Source organism: Protopterus annectens, chromosome 6.part0 (genome assembly GCF_019279795.1).
Source record: "Protopterus annectens isolate FY-2018-M chromosome 6.part0, PAN1.0, whole genome shotgun sequence".
Lineage (NCBI taxonomy): Eukaryota > Metazoa > Chordata > Ceratodontiformes > Protopteridae > Protopterus > Protopterus annectens.
This window is the reverse complement of record NC_056737.1, coordinates 471660525-471679426: the sequence shown is the minus strand read 5'-3', so window position 1 is coordinate 471679426 and position 18902 is coordinate 471660525. Positions and strand designations below refer to the sequence as shown.

Sequence of the window (18902 nt, the reverse complement as noted above, 5' to 3'; positions counted from 1 at the left end):
GAAAATCCTCTGGCAGACGAACTAAGCAGAAACCTCATGGATCCCCACGAGTGGCAGCTGGATCCACAAGTCTTCAGCATGATAACAAGGAAATGGGGATGCTCGGACATAGATCTATTTGCCTCCCCTCACAACTACCAATTAAAAAGATTCTGCACAAGGACTTATCACAGACAAGCATGGAAAGTGGACGGCCCTATCTTTCAGCTGGAAAAACCTATCAGTATATGCCTTTCTTCCACTGCCTCTCCTCCCCATGGTACTCCTAAAGGTCAGACAGGAAATGCCAAAGATGATACTGATTGCCCCAGACTGGCCCCGCCAGTACTGGTATCTGATCTTAAGGAACTTGTCTCAATGCCCAGCCTGGACCTTACCTCAAATACCTTACCTACTGTCCTAACAAAACAGTTAGATCCTGCACAGCCAACTCAGGACTGTAAACCTGGCAGCATGGCGGATAATGTAGGCATACAAAGCACACCTCTCAGTAAAGCTGTGATGGATGTCATTTTGGAAGCCAGAAGGCCTAGCACTAGAAAATCTTATACTGGAAAATGGAAGAGATTTTGTGCTTGGAGCCAGACACAAGGAACTGATACAGCTGTGCCAAATATTCCTCAGATTTTGCAATACTTAACTGAGATGCTGGACAAAGGCCTATCTTTTTCATCAATTAAAATTCATGCCTCTGCCATTTTGGCTCATTACAATACAGAGCCACCTATCTTTTCTCATCCTTTATTAAGGCAGTACCTCAGAGGATCCAAAAACTTAAGGCCTCAAAGGAGATCACCAGTACCTGCATGGGACCTCAACTATGTCTTGGAAAAACTCACACTGCCTCCTTTTGAGCCAGCTGCTACTGCTGATATAAAGTTTTTATCTTGGAAAACAGCTCTGCTCCTAGCAATAACTTCTGCAAGACGAGTATCAGAGTTACAGGCACTCATGGCTGTGGAACCTTTTATCATTTTTTATCCTGACAGGGTCTCTCTGAGGACAAACCCAACATTTATGCCTAAGGTGGTGTCCAGTGTGGGCCTTAACCAAACTATTCATTTGCCAACTTTTTATCCAAAACCACAGAACAAGGGAGAGAGAATTCTGCATTCTTTGGACGTACACAGACAGCTTAGAATTCTATTTGGACAGAACCAAAGTTTTCAGAAAGACAGAGCAATTGCTAGTGGCATATGCTGCAGGATCACAAGGAAAGGCCATCTCCAAGCAGACTATTTCAAAGTGGATAGGCCACTGCATTAGTTTCTGCTATTTACAGCATGAGAAGCCAGTGCCTAAGGGCATTAGGCCACATTTAGCCAGACCTGCAGCCACTTCAGCAGCCTTTCTCAGGGGGGTACCAACCAAAGACATTTTAGAAGCTGCTACTTGGAGTTCAGTGCACACTTTTACAAAGCATTACCATCTGCCACTCTTCTCTAAATCCAAGGCAGGCTTTGCCACTGCTGTTCTGCAGGGCCTCATAGCCGCTCCTAATGCTGTTTAGCTCCAGCCTCCCAACCATAGCTTTGGGAATCTACCCAAATGTAATGACTGCAACAGTGAAACACGAAGAACATAGTACAGTTGTGTACACTTACCGTGAATGTAGATGTTTGAGTGTATTCACTGTTGCAGTCCAGGTTACCCACCCACCACCCCCCTTATTTGTGCTGGAACTTATCTTTCCTTCTCTGATTTATACAACCTATGTGGTGTATTTGCTTGTAGATGAAGGTAAAGTTTATATTGGTGCATATGTTTTTATGTATATAAATATATATACATAAATTTGGCTACCCTTTAGGGGGCACCTGACATCTGGGGCAAGAAGAACTGAAGAAAATGGCGTCGGCTGCATCTTTTATACCCCTGATGACTTGACATCAGGGAAGGGGCGACAGCAACCGACGCAGGACCCAAGACTTTGGAATTCAGGCCGACTGACGGCAACCTGCCAGCAGGATTACCCAAATGTAATGACTGCAACAGTGAATACACTTGAACATCTACATTTATGGTAAGTGTACACAACTGTACTTTTCTGGTATTGCGTAACTCCTGGTTTTGCAACAGTAGTTCTTAAATCTTTAGTTGCAGGAACTCCCTAGTACTGATAATCATTTCTTTCCAAGTTATGTGACCCCTGAACTTAAAAATGCCTTTCTTCCTTGCTTGTATGTTTCATGTCCTGTGTAAGTCAGTTCTTCAGTTGTCATACTGACCGATGAGCTTAGTCTGTGTTTTAACCCTTTACACAGAACCTCTCAGCTATTGGAAGAGCTGTAAACTGTATACTTTTTTCATCATTCTTCTGCTGCAGGTGCACCTAGTACTGATCCCTCCACCCCAGGAAGGGGGCGATCAGGAAGAGGTCGGGGTCGCCCAAAGGGATCAGGTAGTTCTGGAAAGAGTGGAAGCAAAGGGCGAAGTCGTAAATCAACGGCTGGCAGTGCAGCAGCCATGGCTGGCGCAATGGCAGGTGCAGCAGCTGCGTCAGCTGCAGCTTATGCTGCTTATGGATTCAGTGTAACAAAAGGTAAGAACATTTCTGTTTCTCACATCATACATTGTTAGCATCACTTGAACAGCAAGTTTTGTTTTTTTAACAGCTTCAGGTGCTTGCATATATATTTCTCTTGCTTAGTTGTATGATATACCCAGTTTGAGAGAGCTGCATATCAAATATAGTCATGTCTGCTACCCTCAAAATTTAAATTACATGACTGTTGCACTTCTGGGAAAACTGACATGAAGCATGTTCGGTGATTGTGAAGTGCACCATGCATGCCAGACTTGTAAGACTCAATAGACTCTAAATACAAGTTACAACAATATACAATACATTTTGCAGTTGCCTCCAACATTGCCTATTGTAGTAATTCCTTTGCAGCCAAACACTTTGTAAAATGTATTTTATATCTAATCAGTAATACTCTTCCATATTATTTTAAATATATGGATATGCAAGGGCAAAAGACAGAAGCACATAACATTTCTCTAAAACTGCTGCTTATATTTGTCTTTTAAGAACAGAGACCACACTGCTTGAAATGTGCATATTTTTACTTTAACAAGATACATTATTCTAAGTATAGCATGTTTTTCCGCTAAATGCATTTACCCCTGCTGGGTGATTATAAAGACTATACACACTGGTGGATCTGCGATGATGGTAGCATGAAATACTGTCTTATTGTATTATGTGAAATATATTATTTATATTTTTAGTAAGCTTGACAATTGAATTTTACTGTACTTGTAAATCAAGCCTGTAAGTTTACTCACACCTCAACGACAAAATTTAGGAAGGCTTCTCAAAATATTTAAGTGAACATGTTCCAGCCTTTGCTCATTGATTAGTAAAGTCCATGTAAAATGCAAAAATGACACTATAATAATAATAATAATTATAATAATAACAACAGTAAAATGAAAAGCTCTTGTTAGAGACCATAGGTTGGTACTAGGCTATCAGCCCTATGGCCTGTACAAGCCTAGTCATAACAGTTCCCTGGCTATTTCTTCCCACACTATTTACTTTCCTGGACCCCTGTCTAGCAGGGCGATTGATGTATGACAACATACCTGTTATTTTACTATATACATTCAGGTAAAATATAACCAAATGCCTTTCCCATGTATTATGTGCAGGCACCCATGTTATCTGTGAAATTGTCCTTTGAATAGCTGCTGTAGTAAGATCCTAGTTACACTAGGGAACTTCGTACAGAAAAGTTCATTTTTTTTTTAAATCATGGCTATATGACACAGAATATAAAGCCTTGGCTGTGACCTAGATGACCTAAAATTGATTAGGCTGAGGAAGCTGGAAGAGCCAGGGAGGGTGTGGGTGAGTGATGCACAACTCAAGACATGCATGCCTGGGAAGAAGAAGAGAGGATTGTGGTGGCTTACCTTCTCTGTAGTGACCTAGTACTGCAGAGGAGACATCCTTCAACAATAGACTGAAGAGAGGAGGGAGGGGTGTGTCTGTATCTACCCAAACCAGTGCAGTAGTCCTTGTTGGAGGTATTTTGGGGAGCTGATATTGCCTCTTTATTATGGGAGTAGGTGATCCCTCCATGCTGGTGCAGAGCTCACATCATCACTAGAGTCGAGGATAGCATATCAAAAACTACTCTTTCAAGATGATATTTTTGTGATCGGCCTTCCCCTCATAGGGAGAGAATGGTCTGGGAACAGCTCTTGTTCAGTGAGGAATAAATGGGTCGATTGGTCATAGGGAGCTGATAATTGGTAGGCAGCAGGACACCAAAAATACAAAAAAGACATTTTTAGTGTTTAAAAAATTATGAGAAAAATCACTACTTTGTGTGAGCTTGTGGGATGCAGCTCACATGTTTCTCTGTCTGATTCCATCCCACCTATCATCATGATGACATAAGCTCTGTGTCAGAAATATTTAGGGATCTTCATAAAACAAACATGAATGAAAAAAATAGCAGATCAGACACTCTGAAGCAACTAAGATTTAATGAATACATAGACACGACCCAATTATTTTCGGTGAACATTACTACATCACTATGCTTACATTTGTTGATGTTTCACTCCGCACAGTGCTAGAACATTTTTATTTTAATGATGACATCTTTTCATGATAGTTAATTATCAAAGAAAAAGGCTGCAGTTATGATTCAACATTTTTTGTCAGATGCAAAAAAAAATGTATTGGCTTTTACTGCTCTCATCCAAAGGATTTCTGTTTAGAAAATAGGATCCCACCGTGTCATGACAAGCACTTGCTGTAGTTTTAAGATACTATTTTTTTTTATAAGTGCGAAAATGATTGGTAATTGAAAGGCTGTCCTATTAATGGACACTGGAAAGCCTGCCCTCTACATTCCCTTATTTAACAGTGTTACCTCCAAAGTCTTCACTAAGGGCCTCTCTTCAACTTCAGGCTGTCTAGCTAGTAAAAGTGCATTATAAACAAGTGGATTTGCGAACACAGCGTATCTCTTTACCATCTATTCATGTATCATATCTGGTAATGCTCCACCAGGAGTATTGTATTCAGTTTTGGAGAATTCATCTCTTTGTAGACACACACAAGATACTGGCATTTCACACAGTTACTCAATTACTGTGAAGCATACCTACTGTTTGTTATCTGTGGTAGGCCTAGTGGCCTAGAAGATAGATGCAGTAGCCTATTTTATATGAAGTGGATCATTGCACTCCTCTATTAGGCTGTCCAGTACTGGAGAGAATAAGTAAACAGCAGGGTCTGTGATGACTCAGCCCTACTCCTCTCATGTCCAGTTGTGTGTGGGGGGTGTCTTCCATGCCATACAATGTCTAATGTATTTTAATTCCATTTATTTTGCACTAGGCTTGTAAGTTCTCCTCAAAATGTCTGTTTGCCCATCTGGACACTTTTGTTGGGTACCCTTGCTGAAATTTTACTGGCTGTCTGGTTTCACTGTATTTCTGTTCATTAGGATCTGCCATGATCATCTTCTATAATGCTCCCATATATAACTGCCTAGAACCTCTTTTGTATTTGTTTTTGTTTTGTTATTTGATTTTTCAGTTGTGTACTTTCTTGGGTTCTGCTTCAGAGACTTATTCACATTTTTATTTGGACTGAATTGTTTTATACTATTCCCCCAACTGTGTCACTTCTCTCTGTTTTCTTTCTTCACCTTCTTGTGTATCAGCCATGATGTTCATCGTGTTACCCTGCTGCAGTCATCACACTTGGGTTATCCTGCCGTCAGGCGGTCCCGCAGTCGGCATGAATTACAAAGTCTTGGTCCGGCGTCGGTTGCTGTCGCTTCTTCCCTGACGTCAGAGCGCCAGGGGTATATCAGAGGCATCCAACGCCATTTTCTTCAGTCTTTCTTGCCGCGCTGTGCCTGAAGCAGAAGCTGTTCGCAAGTGCCGGTTGGCCGACACCTGAGATTTTCGAATCGAGTTTCAGTCCGAAGTCTTCAAAGCTAAGTACCCCGTTGGGGAACCTTTTCTTGCCTCAGTCCGATGTCAGAAAAAGTTAACAATTGCATTTCTTGTGGGAAGCAAATACCTCATAAGGACTTTCATTCTTTTTGTATACCTTGCCTAGGCCCAGACCACGACGTCACTGGTCGTCGGTTTTGTGCTAGGTTCAATAAGCGGACTGTAAAGTGTCGCTTTGATTTCGCATGACACTACTTTGGTAGAAAATTTAATTACACTATGCCATCAGTGCAACCGACTACCGGCGTGCATAAAAAATGCAAGGATAAGGACCGGCAGCCTAGATCCAAGCCAGACTCCGAGGCCTCGGCTGGCCCAGTCGCCGGTTCTCCGGTTTTCAGTGAGGCGCCTATGCAGCCCCTCACTACTGCTGAATTGGATCCCCAGACCGCATCGGATCCCCCAGCAGAGATGTCTAGGCCAACGCAGCCATTTTCCTTAGGCCCTACCGACAACATTGCAGTAGGGGAAGCCAGTTATGCAGAAACACCTTCGGTTTCTTAAGGTGTCTTCAGACCGACTACCCTCAACATAAAATCTTATGCTAAGCTTAAGACTCCTCTAAAACCAAAAAAGCCTACACTTCAGTCTCCAAGTCAAGGCCCTGTGCCTAAGAAACAGATGCTTAAAATGGCTGAAGATTTGATTTCTCTGATCAGGGGTTCCCAACCCCCCCCCCCAACAAAAGGCCTAGACAAGAGGAGGATTATGCCTCCTCTGATCAGGTGTCTTGTTTCCTCAGACTCCTCTGAGGAACATGATTACTCCTTTCCCCCTTATGAAGATTCTGATGCTGAATACTCCATTCCTTCAGCTTCTCCCCCTGAAGACTACTCCTTTGGGGAAACCTTACACACCATGAGGGAACATTTCCACAGGGAAGGTCAGGACTACTCTGACTCAGTTTTGGACATAGTGGATGATGTCTTCTTAGAATCTAGTCTAAATCCAGATTCTCTGCCTCCTGTTCCAGCCAAACCAGATAGATACTACAGAGTGCCTGACTCCCACAAATTCCTTTACAAAAGCCCTGCTGCTGATCCAGAGACAATCTCCCAGGGTCCCAAAGGGGCTAAGGCTTCTATGGCTAAAAATCCTGTACCCTCAGAAAGGGACTCCAGAGCACTAGATAGGTGGGGGAAGAAGGTTTACACCTCAACTACTCTAGCTATGAGAGCACTAAATTGTCAGTTTCACATGCTTAAATACCAGCAATTCCTAATGTCTCAAATAAAACAAAAGATGGGCACGCACCCTCAACAGTCTGAATTCAAGGAAATGCAAGATTTGCTGTATGCAGCTGAACAGGTGGGCAAACATACTTTACAATGTGGTTTTGATGCCTTGGAAGCTTCCTCTAGAGCAGCTGTTACTGGGTCTGTTATACGTAGGCATGCTTGGTTAAAGGAACAATCTCTGCCTGATCATGTTAAAGCAAAGTTACTCGATGCACCCTTACAGCAGGATGTTTTATTTGGGGTTAAAGCAGAGGAGGTTTTAAAGAAAATGGAGGATAAGGCAAAATCTATGCAGATGGTCAAAGATTTATTACAGGTACAGCCCCAACGCTTCAGCAGAAATTGGCCAACAAAAATTGGTCCTTTCCAGCTTCTGACAGACCACAGAGGGGTAAATACAGGAGCCCAAGGGGCAGAGGACAGGCACAAATCCCTTACAAACCTCACAAATGGGGCACTACAACACAGAAGGGAGGAGAAGACAGGTCCCAAACCACTAGAAGGCAAAGACAGTGACTCAAACCTCAAACTGCCAAGCGAAACCCTCTTGACAGCTCCCTTGGGAGGAAAATTAGCACTTTTTGCAGACAACTGGCGCATCGTCACAAAGGACAAATGGGTCCTAGACATTATCTCACACGGATACAGGTTCCATTTCCACACCTTGCCAAGGATAAAAGGAATGCCAAACCTGCCACAAAATCAATGGGCAGAGGCACAAAAACAAATTACAGCTCTCATGGACATGAGAGCCATTCAACTGGTACCTGCACAGGAGCAAGGCCAAGGATTTTACTCAAGGCTCTTTCTAGTCCCCAGAAAGGTCAATGCTTGGAGACCCATTCTGGACCTTTCAATCTTAAACACCTTCTTGCAAGTACCCAAATTCAAGACGCTAACACTACAGCAGCTTCTTCCCATGTTGGGCAAGAAAGCTTGGCTAGTAACGTTGGACGTCAAGGAGGCATACCTGCATGTCCCTATCAGACAAAATTGCAGAAGATACCTCCATTTCATTGCAGGTTCAACCCATTACCAATTCTCTGCACTGCCCTTTGGCTTATCTACTGCTCCCAGGGTCTTCACAAAATGCCTGGCACCAGTAATTGCATACTGCAGACAGAGAGGAATTCAAATATACCCATACCTGGACGACTGTCTGATCCAAGCAGAAAGCAAGGACATTCTCTTACAACACCTGTTTTTTGTAAGACATCTTCTAAGTTGCCTAGGGTACACAGTAAACGAAAAGAAATCAAAACTAGTGCCCTCACAAATTATGACATTCCTGGGTGCCAGCTTGAATACAACGGCCCAGATGGCTTATCTGACGCCAGACAAACAACTACAATTAACTCAATACTTCAGAGCAATGGCAACAAAGACCCAACTCCCTGCAAGAAAAATTCTGCAGGCCTTGGGCTTCATGGCATCTTGCATACTACTAATACCATTTGCAAAACTGCATATGAGGAAATTACAATGGTACCTAAAAAGCGTATGGACTCAACACAGCCACAGCTTGGAAACAATGACTAATCTCATTCCCTGCCTTCAACAGGAGTTTCTATGGTGGTCACAGGCTGGTCACCTAAACAAGGGTCAGCCTTTCACCCTACCCCCAGCTAGGCAAACTATGACAACAGATGCATCGGACTATGCCTGGGGGGCACACATGGCAGGACGGTGCATTCAAGGCTTATGGACAGCGGATCAAAGGAATCTGCACATCAATCAAAAAGAAATGCTAGCTGTACAAAATGCTCTGACAGCCTTCAAGGACCTCTTGCATCCAGGACAGCTTATCATAAGGACAGACAACACCACAGTAATGTGGTACATAAACAAGGGGGTACACACTCCTACCCTCTATGCAGGCAAGCAATGACCTTGTGGAACACAGCACTGGCTTACCAAGTTCAATTACAAGCTCAATTCCTGCCAGGAAAAAAGAACACATTGGCAGATGACCTAAGCAGAAACATCATGGATCCCCACGAGTGGAAACTGGATCCACAAGTATTCGCAATGATAACTCAAAAATGGGGGCTCCCAGACATAGACCTGTTTGCCAGCCCTCAAAACTATCAGCTAACAAAGTTTTGCACAAGGACTTTTCACCATCAAGCTTGGAAAGTGGGTACACTCTCATTCAGTTGGAAGATGCTAACAGTATATGCCTTTCCTCCACTACCCCTTCTCACAAAGGTGATACTGAAAGTCAGGATAGAGAGACCCTGAATGATACTCATTGCTCCAGACTGGCCACGCCAGCACTGGTACCCACTATTAAGGAATATGGCCCAGGGCCCACCATTGATTCTACCACAAATTACCCACCTGCTCACACAGCAAGACAATCAGATTCTACACAGCCAGCTCAAAACCTTAAACTTGGCTGCATGGCAAATCACCTAAGCAACCAGCCAGCTCCTCTCTCACAAGCTGTTATGGAAGTTATTCTGGAGGCCAGAAGACCCAGCACCAGGAAAGCCTACTCAGACAAATGGAAAAGGTTTTGTGCCTGGAACCAAGTTAAAGGCCAAAATACCCTTCAACCTTACATACCTCAGATTCTGCAATATCTAACTGATATGTTACACAAAGGGCTTTCTTTTTCATCTATTAAAATCCACGCCTCAGCCATTTCTGCTCACTACAACACGGATCCTCCCTTATTTTCACATCCACTTTTAAGGCAGTTTCTCAGAGGGGCCAAGAACATTAGGCCTCCCAGGAGAGCACCAACACCTACTTGGGACCTCAACTTTTTCTGGAAAAACTCACGCTACCTCCTTTTGAGCCAGCTTTCTCAGCTGACTTACAGTTTATATCATGGAAGACTGCCCTGCTGCTAGCAATCACTTCAGCTAGAAGAGTTTCAGAACTTCAGGCACTAATGGCAGTAGAGCCTTTCCTCATTTTTCATCAAGACAGAGTTTCTCTATGAACTAACCCCTCCTTTATGCCTAAGGTGGTATCCAGTGTGCTCTAAATCAAACCATCCATTTACCCACCTTCTTTCCAAATCCACAGAACAAAGGAGAAAGACTCCTGCTTTCCTTGGACATTCACAGGCAGCTACGTTAGTACTTGGATAAAACTAAGGTTTTCAGAAAATCTGACCAGCTTTTTGTATCCTATGCTACAGCATCACAAGGAAAGGCTATCTCAAAACAAACCATTTCCAAATGATAGGACATTGCATATGTTTTTGCTACACCCACCATGGAAAACCAGTTCCTGCTACCATAAGGCTCCACTCTACCAGGGCAGCAGCTACATCTACAGCCTTCCTCAGGAGGGTTCCAACCAAGGATATTCTGGAAGCTGCAACTTGGAGTTCAGTACACACCTTTACTAAACATTACCACTTACCACTTTACTCTAAGACTAGAGCTGGCTTCGCCACTGCAGTTTTGCAGGGCCTTCTAGCCTCCTCTAACCCTGTTTGACTCCACCGCCCATCCTTAGCTTTGGGATTCTACCCAAGTGTGATGACTGCAGCAGGGTAACACGATGAGCATAGTACAGTTTTGTACCTACCGTAAATGTAGATGTTCGAGTGTATACCCTGCTGCAGTCCAGGTTGTCCTCCCTCCATCCCCTCTAAACTAGCTGAACTTATCTCTACCACTCTATTCTATACTACCTCTGTGGTGTACTTGCTTGTGCCTAAGGGTTTTGTTTTATTTTTCCCATATAGTTATATGTATATATAAATATATATATATATATATATATATATATATATATATATATATATCTTTTGCCTACCTATTAGGGGCACCTGACATCTGGGGTAAGAAAAACTGAAGAAAATGGCGTTGAATGCCTCTGATATACCCCTGGCGCACTGACGTCAGGGAAGAAGCAACAGCAACCGACGCCGGACCAAGACTTTGGAATTTGAGCTGACTGCGGGACTGCCTGACGGCAGGATAACCCAAGTGTGATGACTGCAGCAGGGTATACACTCGAACATCTACATTTATGGTAGGTACAAAACTGTACTTTCCATTACTTTGTTTTCAAATCAGTAAACCTTTCTTTCATTATCTTCTGCAGTTCAGTGCCACTTTTAAAGAAAAAGAGTTACCCCAGTACTAATCCTGTGTTATGCCCCTGTACTAACTATCCTTTCAATGCTGGTCTCTGTTAGCTTGCAAGTAGCTTACTAGAATTTTGACTTTGCTGACTGGTCAGGGTTGCAAATTCAGGCATGTGTCCACACAGGATGGCTTTGCTATGGGTGTCCTTCCTTAAAGATGATCTCTGAAATAGTATCTTGAATGTCCATTTCAGTGGGAAGTAAAAGCTAAAGGAGGGAAAAAAAAGTTTTACCACCCTCAGAAGGCACTTAGCATAAGATGGTCTATCACCCCCCCCCCAACTATGTTGACTAAGTTTCCTAAGAGGATGAACTCTGCTGATTCCTCCTTAGAAGCTCAGACTTCAGTCTGTGGCTGCCCATGGGGGATGGGAGATAATTCTTAGAGTCCAGCTTGACTTGTAGAACCATCACAAACGTCCATGTCTTCTTGGTATGTACTTTTCCCATGCAGTAAATAGAATGTCATTCTTCCCTTTGGTGCTGGGGGCAACACATCAACCAAATGGAGCTTTGAGCCATCTTCCTGTTTCTGACAGCCTTGGAAGTAAAGCTTCTTCCAGGGCCTCTACTTATTTTTATTTTTATTTATTTATTCATTTATTTTTTATTTTAATTTGTTTATTGAGATAATCTGACTGGACACAGGTCCATTTACAGCAGAGGCCCAGGGAGAAAAGCTCCACAGTGAGATTAACAATCAAACAAGAATAGTACAGTGAGATTAACAATCAAACAAGAGTAGTACAAGCTAACATATATCAACAATAAGTGAGGAAAATTACAGATATGAAAAGTTCCATAAACTTCAATCTATACTACACGCTTATATCAGCAATATATTGGCAAAATACATTGATAGAAAGTCATATACAATCAAACCTCTTCTGGAAATCTGTGAGGTGGGGTATGAGGAAGACATATGAAATAGACAAGAGTGGGATAATACCCAAATAGGAAGTCAACAGTTTAATGTTTAACTGTAGCATATTTATATTAAAAATAGTGGGAAGGGGAGTGTAAAGAGAGTTGAGTCTATGAAATTCATGTAATACATGGACATAGCCATGTATTTGTTAGATGTGATTTTAGTGCATTTTAAAATGTGTTATGGTGGGAGCAGTAGTCAGAGAAGGGGGAGTTGTTCCATTATTCTGTCAAGCAACCAATTAACTATTTAGTATTTAAACAAGCATGGGAGCATAAGGTCTTAAACACTGTGTGGGGAAACTGTGCTCCTCTGGCAATGGCCATAAACAGTAACATCACTCTCTTAGCAGGTCAAATCTCCAGCAGAATCATTTAGCTGTCAGACTGTCTGAGCCACTGCTTCTGTCCTTTCCCTTAGCTGTTTATTTAGAGACACTGTCCAGTTAAAATCTTCCAAAAGTCAGTCAGGCACTCGAAAGTGACCTATTTGCTATTTGAGAGAATGTGTCCCTCCTCTTATTATGGCTGATTCAGCTGGGGAGGTGTGAGGTAGCAGGGGACAGATATCGGGAGATCACTGTACTCTCTCTCTCTCCATTCTTTTTGATTGTTCTTCTCTTCATAAAAGAAGAGAGACCAAAATGTAGTTGCATCACCCCGTAATGGCCGAGAAGGATGTCATTTCATGCACTTATCCAGGCAAATTGATCCTCCTTGGTTTTGGTGAAAGCCAGCTTGGCAGCTAATGTAGATATTCTGATTCCACTGGCTTTTCCAGCTGGGATCTCAGAGGATATTAAGGCTGCTTAGGAATTCCTCCAGTTGGCAAGCCAATGTCTTCAAGTAGAAATGGCCCTCAATTTCAGTAGAGAGATACCTTTTGCTACTCCATTCAGTCATCCTGACCTTTTGTATGCACATGTGTAGTAATAGCCTCAGTTATTCTACCATGTGCATGTGTTAGTATTTCTGTCTTAACTTTGTTGAGGACATGCACTAGCACAGCATTGGCTAGTCAACTAGATCCTTAAAGGAGTGCACTTTCGAATGTCAAATGTTCATTTGTCAAAGTTAATAATACAGCCTATTGTTTACTGTATGCAGAGGGTAATATATTATTCTGCCTACAAAGGAGCAGTGAAAAATAAGTAGAATTTGGAAATTCTAAGCTTTTTGTAAACCAAATAGCTGTTTTTTCAAGTTTTTGACAGACAGAAGTTGATCAGTCTTTATGGAAATTAGGAAAGACCTGGAGTAATAATCTTGCTTTTGTTTCAGTAAGCTGCTGATCTTTCTCTCTCTCTTTGACCCGCAGATGCTGTGTTTTCCAACTGTAGGTGAGGAGGGCTCTTTTTTTTGAGGACAGTAGCAGTGTGTAGTGTTATGGACATATGACATGTAATCCTGTTTTTGCAGCTGCAGAATGCTGTGAGTTTCAAATTTAGTACATGGAGAGAGTGAGAATTCACCAACATTCACGTCTATCTGGGGTGATGAATAATAGCTGTGTACACTATTAAATGGGTGGTTGTGAGACATATGTATGAAAAGGGGCAGGCTTTTTGGAGGATATGCTTCCGGGACCTTTGCTGCTGTTGCTGAATTGAAACACTTCATGTAGATGTTTTCTTCACAGGTACTGGCCGAAGAACCTAGGAAGTGGTGGTAGTTCAGGGATAGATAATAATTCACTAACATTAGTGACCTTTCTTGATGGATGTTTGGCTGGATTTATCATCTCCAGCAGTCACCATTCTGCAAAAACTTGGATGATCCTAAAGGCAAGGGTTATCCATGTGGCTGTTTAAGTGTATGCTTTCACAGAATATGCTGGATGTATAAGCAAGACTGTCCCTTAAGCCCTTCCTATGAGTTCTCTTTTCTCAAACAATTTGGATAACAAGCTTTGCTTTTATTATGGAAGATTGGGATTTGAATGCTTAAAGAGCACACAAAGCACCTGTCTGGTTGTTGTATTCTAGCCAAGATCAGCACAGATAATCCTGTATGGTGAGATGACTGAATTATGGAAAAAATTAAAGAAAAAACTATTCCAGGAAAAGCTGTATAAAATAGTGAACTTTATAGTAGACCATGAAATGGGTACAAAGAGGAAGAATAAAAAAGGAAAGGGAGATAGAGGTGGAAATATGGAATTTGTGATAAGTCAAATGCCCACCTACTGCACTGAAGGTCAAATGAAGGTTAGTGAATCAGACTTTAAAAAAATACTAACTCATGTAAAAATACCAGTTTAAAATTTAAAAGTACAACATATGTACCAGTTTAAAATGTAAAAGTACAACAACAGATGTACCATTTTAAAACTGAATTAAAAGCACAGCAACAAATGCTCTGGTTAAGGGTGGGTATCCATCAGAGGGATGCAAGACACCCTGCAGAAAAGTAGAAAATACAAATCTGTGTGTGGGTAAAAAATAATCTGGTATAAAAATGAAGAAAAAATGAACAGACCCAATTAAATACTAGACTAGACTATAAAGCCTGTGAAGTATATATATTTTATTGCAGTGGTAGCTACGACAGAAGACTGAAGAGGATATTTCAAGGCATAAACCTTCTGACACTGGCTAGGAGGAGTAACTAGTATTGATAACACACCAACAAACAGTGGGAGAATTAACTAGCTTAAAGCTGTGAAAGTGTTTGGACCATAGACTGTCCTGTGTTTTATTTAAAACTAATCATAAAAAGTAGGAAATGTACATAATTGAGCTTTTCTACCACCTTATTGGCTAAAATCCATAATTAGGCAGTATGTGTGCAGTCTGCTTAGTTTCATGTCCAAATGAATTAACAGAGGCCATTTCAGGTTCATAAAATCAAGCAATTGGTGCATTCAGGATGAATAATGTTACTTATGGATGAGGCCACAGAACTTGGATTTGGCTTAAGGGTTAGGGTAAGTGGACATTTTCCGTAGAGAACAATGGATGAGGAGTACTATGGAATTCCTTGCCAGGTATTTGAGGCAGGCATTGTGAATGCATGTTGAAACACAGGCCAAATAAGTTAAATGATGAGGTTGTTAAAAATGTGACTTAGCTGCAAGTTCTTGTGCATTGTGGTAAGTAGAAAAATATGATGTTCTTCATGTTTCACTGTTGCAGTCATCACATTTGGGTTATCTGCTTGAAGTAGCCCTCAGTCGGCCTGATTATCAAAGTCTTGGGTCCTGTATCAGTTGCTGTCTTATCTTCCATGACGTCAGGTAGTCAGGGGTATAATGCATGCAGCTGATGCCATTACATCAGTCTTTCTTGCTGTGCGGTGCCCGAAGCAGAAGCAGTTCGCAAGTGTTGGTTGGCCAACTCCTGAAATTTTCATTTTTGAGTTTCAGAACCGAAGTCTTCAACTAAGCTAAGTACCCCATTGGGGAACCTTTTTCTTGCTCTAAACTGATGTCAGTAAAAGTTAACAATTGTATTTCTTGTGGAAAGCAAATACCTCATAAAGATTTTCATTCGTACTGCATTCCTTGCTTAGTCCAAGACCACGATGTACCTCGCTGTTGGTTTTGTGCCTTATTCAAACCTTGAACTATTCATCGTCGGTTTATTTACACTTCTAAATGTTTTGGTACTCAGTTCAATTATCCAGAAATGGCTTCGGTAAGCCACCCAACTACCGACATTCAGAAAAAATGCAAAGATAAAGACAGAGACAGACCGCATAGGTCCAAAGCTGCCGACGATGCTTCTCCTAAGCTAGTCGCCAGTTCGCCGGTACTCAGTGAGGCACTTTCGCAGCCCCCTGATACCTACTACTTCAGATTTGTAGGCCTCTACTGAGACCCATTCGGAGTCCGGTATGCCGCGAGATGCTTCTTCACCTGTGGAACCTGCGGATGTCTCTACCTTGGACGTCAGGAAGATGAGTCAGCAACTGATGCAGGACCCAAGACTTTGATAATCAGGCCGACTGAGGGCTACTGCAAGCAGATAACCCAAATGTGATGACTGCAACAGTGAATACACTTGAACATCTACATTTATGGTAAGTGTACACAATTGTACTTTCCTTGGTCATTGAAGTTTAATTTTTTTTCATTTCAAGCAACTTCAGAATTGGAAATAAATATAGTATAGTTGGCAGTGGAAGTATAAAGAAGTCTGGAGATGCAGAAAGTATGACAGAGTTATCTGAGATTACTGTAGGCTGAGTGGTGTTCAAGGTGAAGACCTGCAAGAAGCAGTGCAGGACAAAGTGCTGTAGGAAGAGTTGGTGGCAGTGGAAGGAGGAAAAGAGAAAGTAAGCACAGAAATTTGTAACTGTACTGAAAAATCTTAAGAAGTACAGTGTATGTTGATGCTTTCAGTTGGCATTCTGGTGCTAATGAGAAGTTACAGAAAGCAAATAAAGGAGTATACGTGTATCTATTTTCTGCATTGGAAGTGCTTGAAAAGTGGGTATGTCATTAAGGTAGAGGAATACAGGAAAATACTGGTATCGTTGGTGTAATAGAAAAAGAAGAAGGTCGAGACTGGACGGCACGTGTGCAGAAGAAACTGGCTGGACTGGACTACATGCCAGTCAATTAAACATTGAAAGCACACACAGACGTTTTGCTCCAAGTTTGGCTGTATGTATGAAGCAGTTTAGACATATTTTGGTTCACTTTTAAACTTTCAAGATCAAAGATGAGATCTTGTCATTACTTTGAGTGGGTAAGCCGTATAAAGTTGGAGCAGACATGTTTTCTTTGACATTAATTACTGTGCTTCTACATGACAAAAGAGAACAAAATCTTTAATCTCAATGAGAAAAGTTTTATTAAAGTGCTTGAAATTTCATTTGTTTTACCTGTCTATTTTCAGGATTTAATCTCCAAGTGCACTGAAGCCATCTGTGGACATTGTGAAATGAAAATAAGATGGTGGTGACTTATACAATTGTTACTGAAATGCATTCGGGGTAGAGTGGTGAAACTGAGAAGAAATATGATAAATTGAAAATGTTTTTCAGGATCTACGAACAGAGAGGAATTTCCTGTTATTACACATCATATGGTGTGAAGGCAAAAAGCAACCCACAGAATGACAAAACAGACTGGGTGAAAGGTAAACTGCAATTGATATTGAACATTATGGACTGCTTTTCAACGGTGATGATCTCATCGACGACAACCCCTTTTTCCATTTTTACAGAGTTGGAGTGTCACATTAAAATAAATGTGACCAAATCACCTCGAGCCAATGCTTACAATGCCGAACCACTAGCCCTGACTCAGTCATTTTCAAAGATGATGGTGATTCACAAATTTTTATGTGAGACAGCAAATGTTATGTGCAGATGATTTGTTTCTCATAAACCTGTATGTTCTTGGAGGAAACCAGGTGCCTAACTGGCCAGAAACTCCTTGTTGTTCCAATGGTAGTAAAAGCTGTATGGAATGCAGGGAGTCCTGGGTTTAATCCTCAGACAAGAGTCAGTTTTTTCCTTTCTTCTTGGTTCATGATTTGTACTGCAGTGGATGAAAGTTTGTTCAAAAATCACAATCATGGTGGTTTCCTAGTTAAAAGGAGAAACTGCTGTTGGGAGAATTCAGATAACTAACAGTCCAGAGAATCCTTGTTGGTCCAGTGGCAGTGGCAACTGCCTAGAATGTGTGTGTGGGTGTGGGGTTTTTGGTTAAATCCCCAGACAAGGGTTGATGTTTTCCTTTCCTGTTCAGTTGTTAATACAGTGCTAGCTTTGCAGTTTGTAGTGCACTGAATGCTTACATGTACAAAAATCACCATCATGGTGGTTTCATAGTTGAAAGGAGAAACTTTTCTTGGGGGTACCCAGTTAACTAAACTGTCAACAGATTACTACTTGATCCAGTAACAACTGCAAGGAATGTAGGGAATCTTTGATTCAATTCTCAGACAAGGGGTTGGTGTTTTCATTTCCTGTGTAGTTAATACACTGCTAGGTTTGTGGTTTGTACTGCATTGGATGCTACTATGTTTATAAATCACCATCAAGGGGGGGTGGGTTCCTAGTTGAAAGGAGCAACTACTCTTGAGGAAAACCAGGTACCCATCTGTCCAAAAACTCCTCGTATGTTCAGTGGCAGTGACAACCACACACAATGCATGGAGTCCTGGTTTCAGTCCCAAGACAAGGGTTTGTGTTAATTTCTTCCTGTTCAGTTGATAATAAAACACTGTTTTCAATTTAAAGATCATTCACGGCTTATTTAAGCTTAATGAAAGTGCTTGACAGTGGTCCCTAGCTGCAGACCATACACTATGGCTGTGAAGTAATTACTTTAAGTGTAAACATTTTTTAATTAAAAAGAGGTTTCCATTTTTTTCACCTGCTTGCTGCACAAAAGCAACAGTACTCCCAGCATTTGTGTCATCACACCATATGCTTTGATGAGCTATATGAGGAGGACTGGGCTGTTCATCTATGTTTGGAGAAACAGAATGGTTTCATTTAAAAATAAAATGTCTTGATAATTTGCTGGAATACTTTGCTGTCAGGGCTCACACTGTTGCATCATCCATAATAGAGATATATTCATGGGAAGTATCCTTTCCATGAAGGAAGAAACAAAGTTAGCTTCCTGATGTTACCTGATGATCCATCTCTGCTTACTTCATGGCATATATACTGGAGGAAAG

General features: G+C 41.6%; 1 protein-coding gene across 1 annotated transcript in view; it reads left to right on the top strand.

Annotated features, from left to right (window-relative positions):
- INO80 (INO80 complex ATPase subunit) overlaps nucleotides 1-18902 on the top strand; it is a 2478170-nt gene that overhangs the window by 2325437 nt on the left and 133831 nt on the right. The window contains exon 37 of the mRNA XM_044074204.1: nucleotides 2327-2542. Within this exon, the coding sequence (XP_043930139.1) occupies nucleotides 2327-2542 (216 nt within the window). The remainder of the gene's footprint in view (nucleotides 1-2326; nucleotides 2543-18902) is intronic.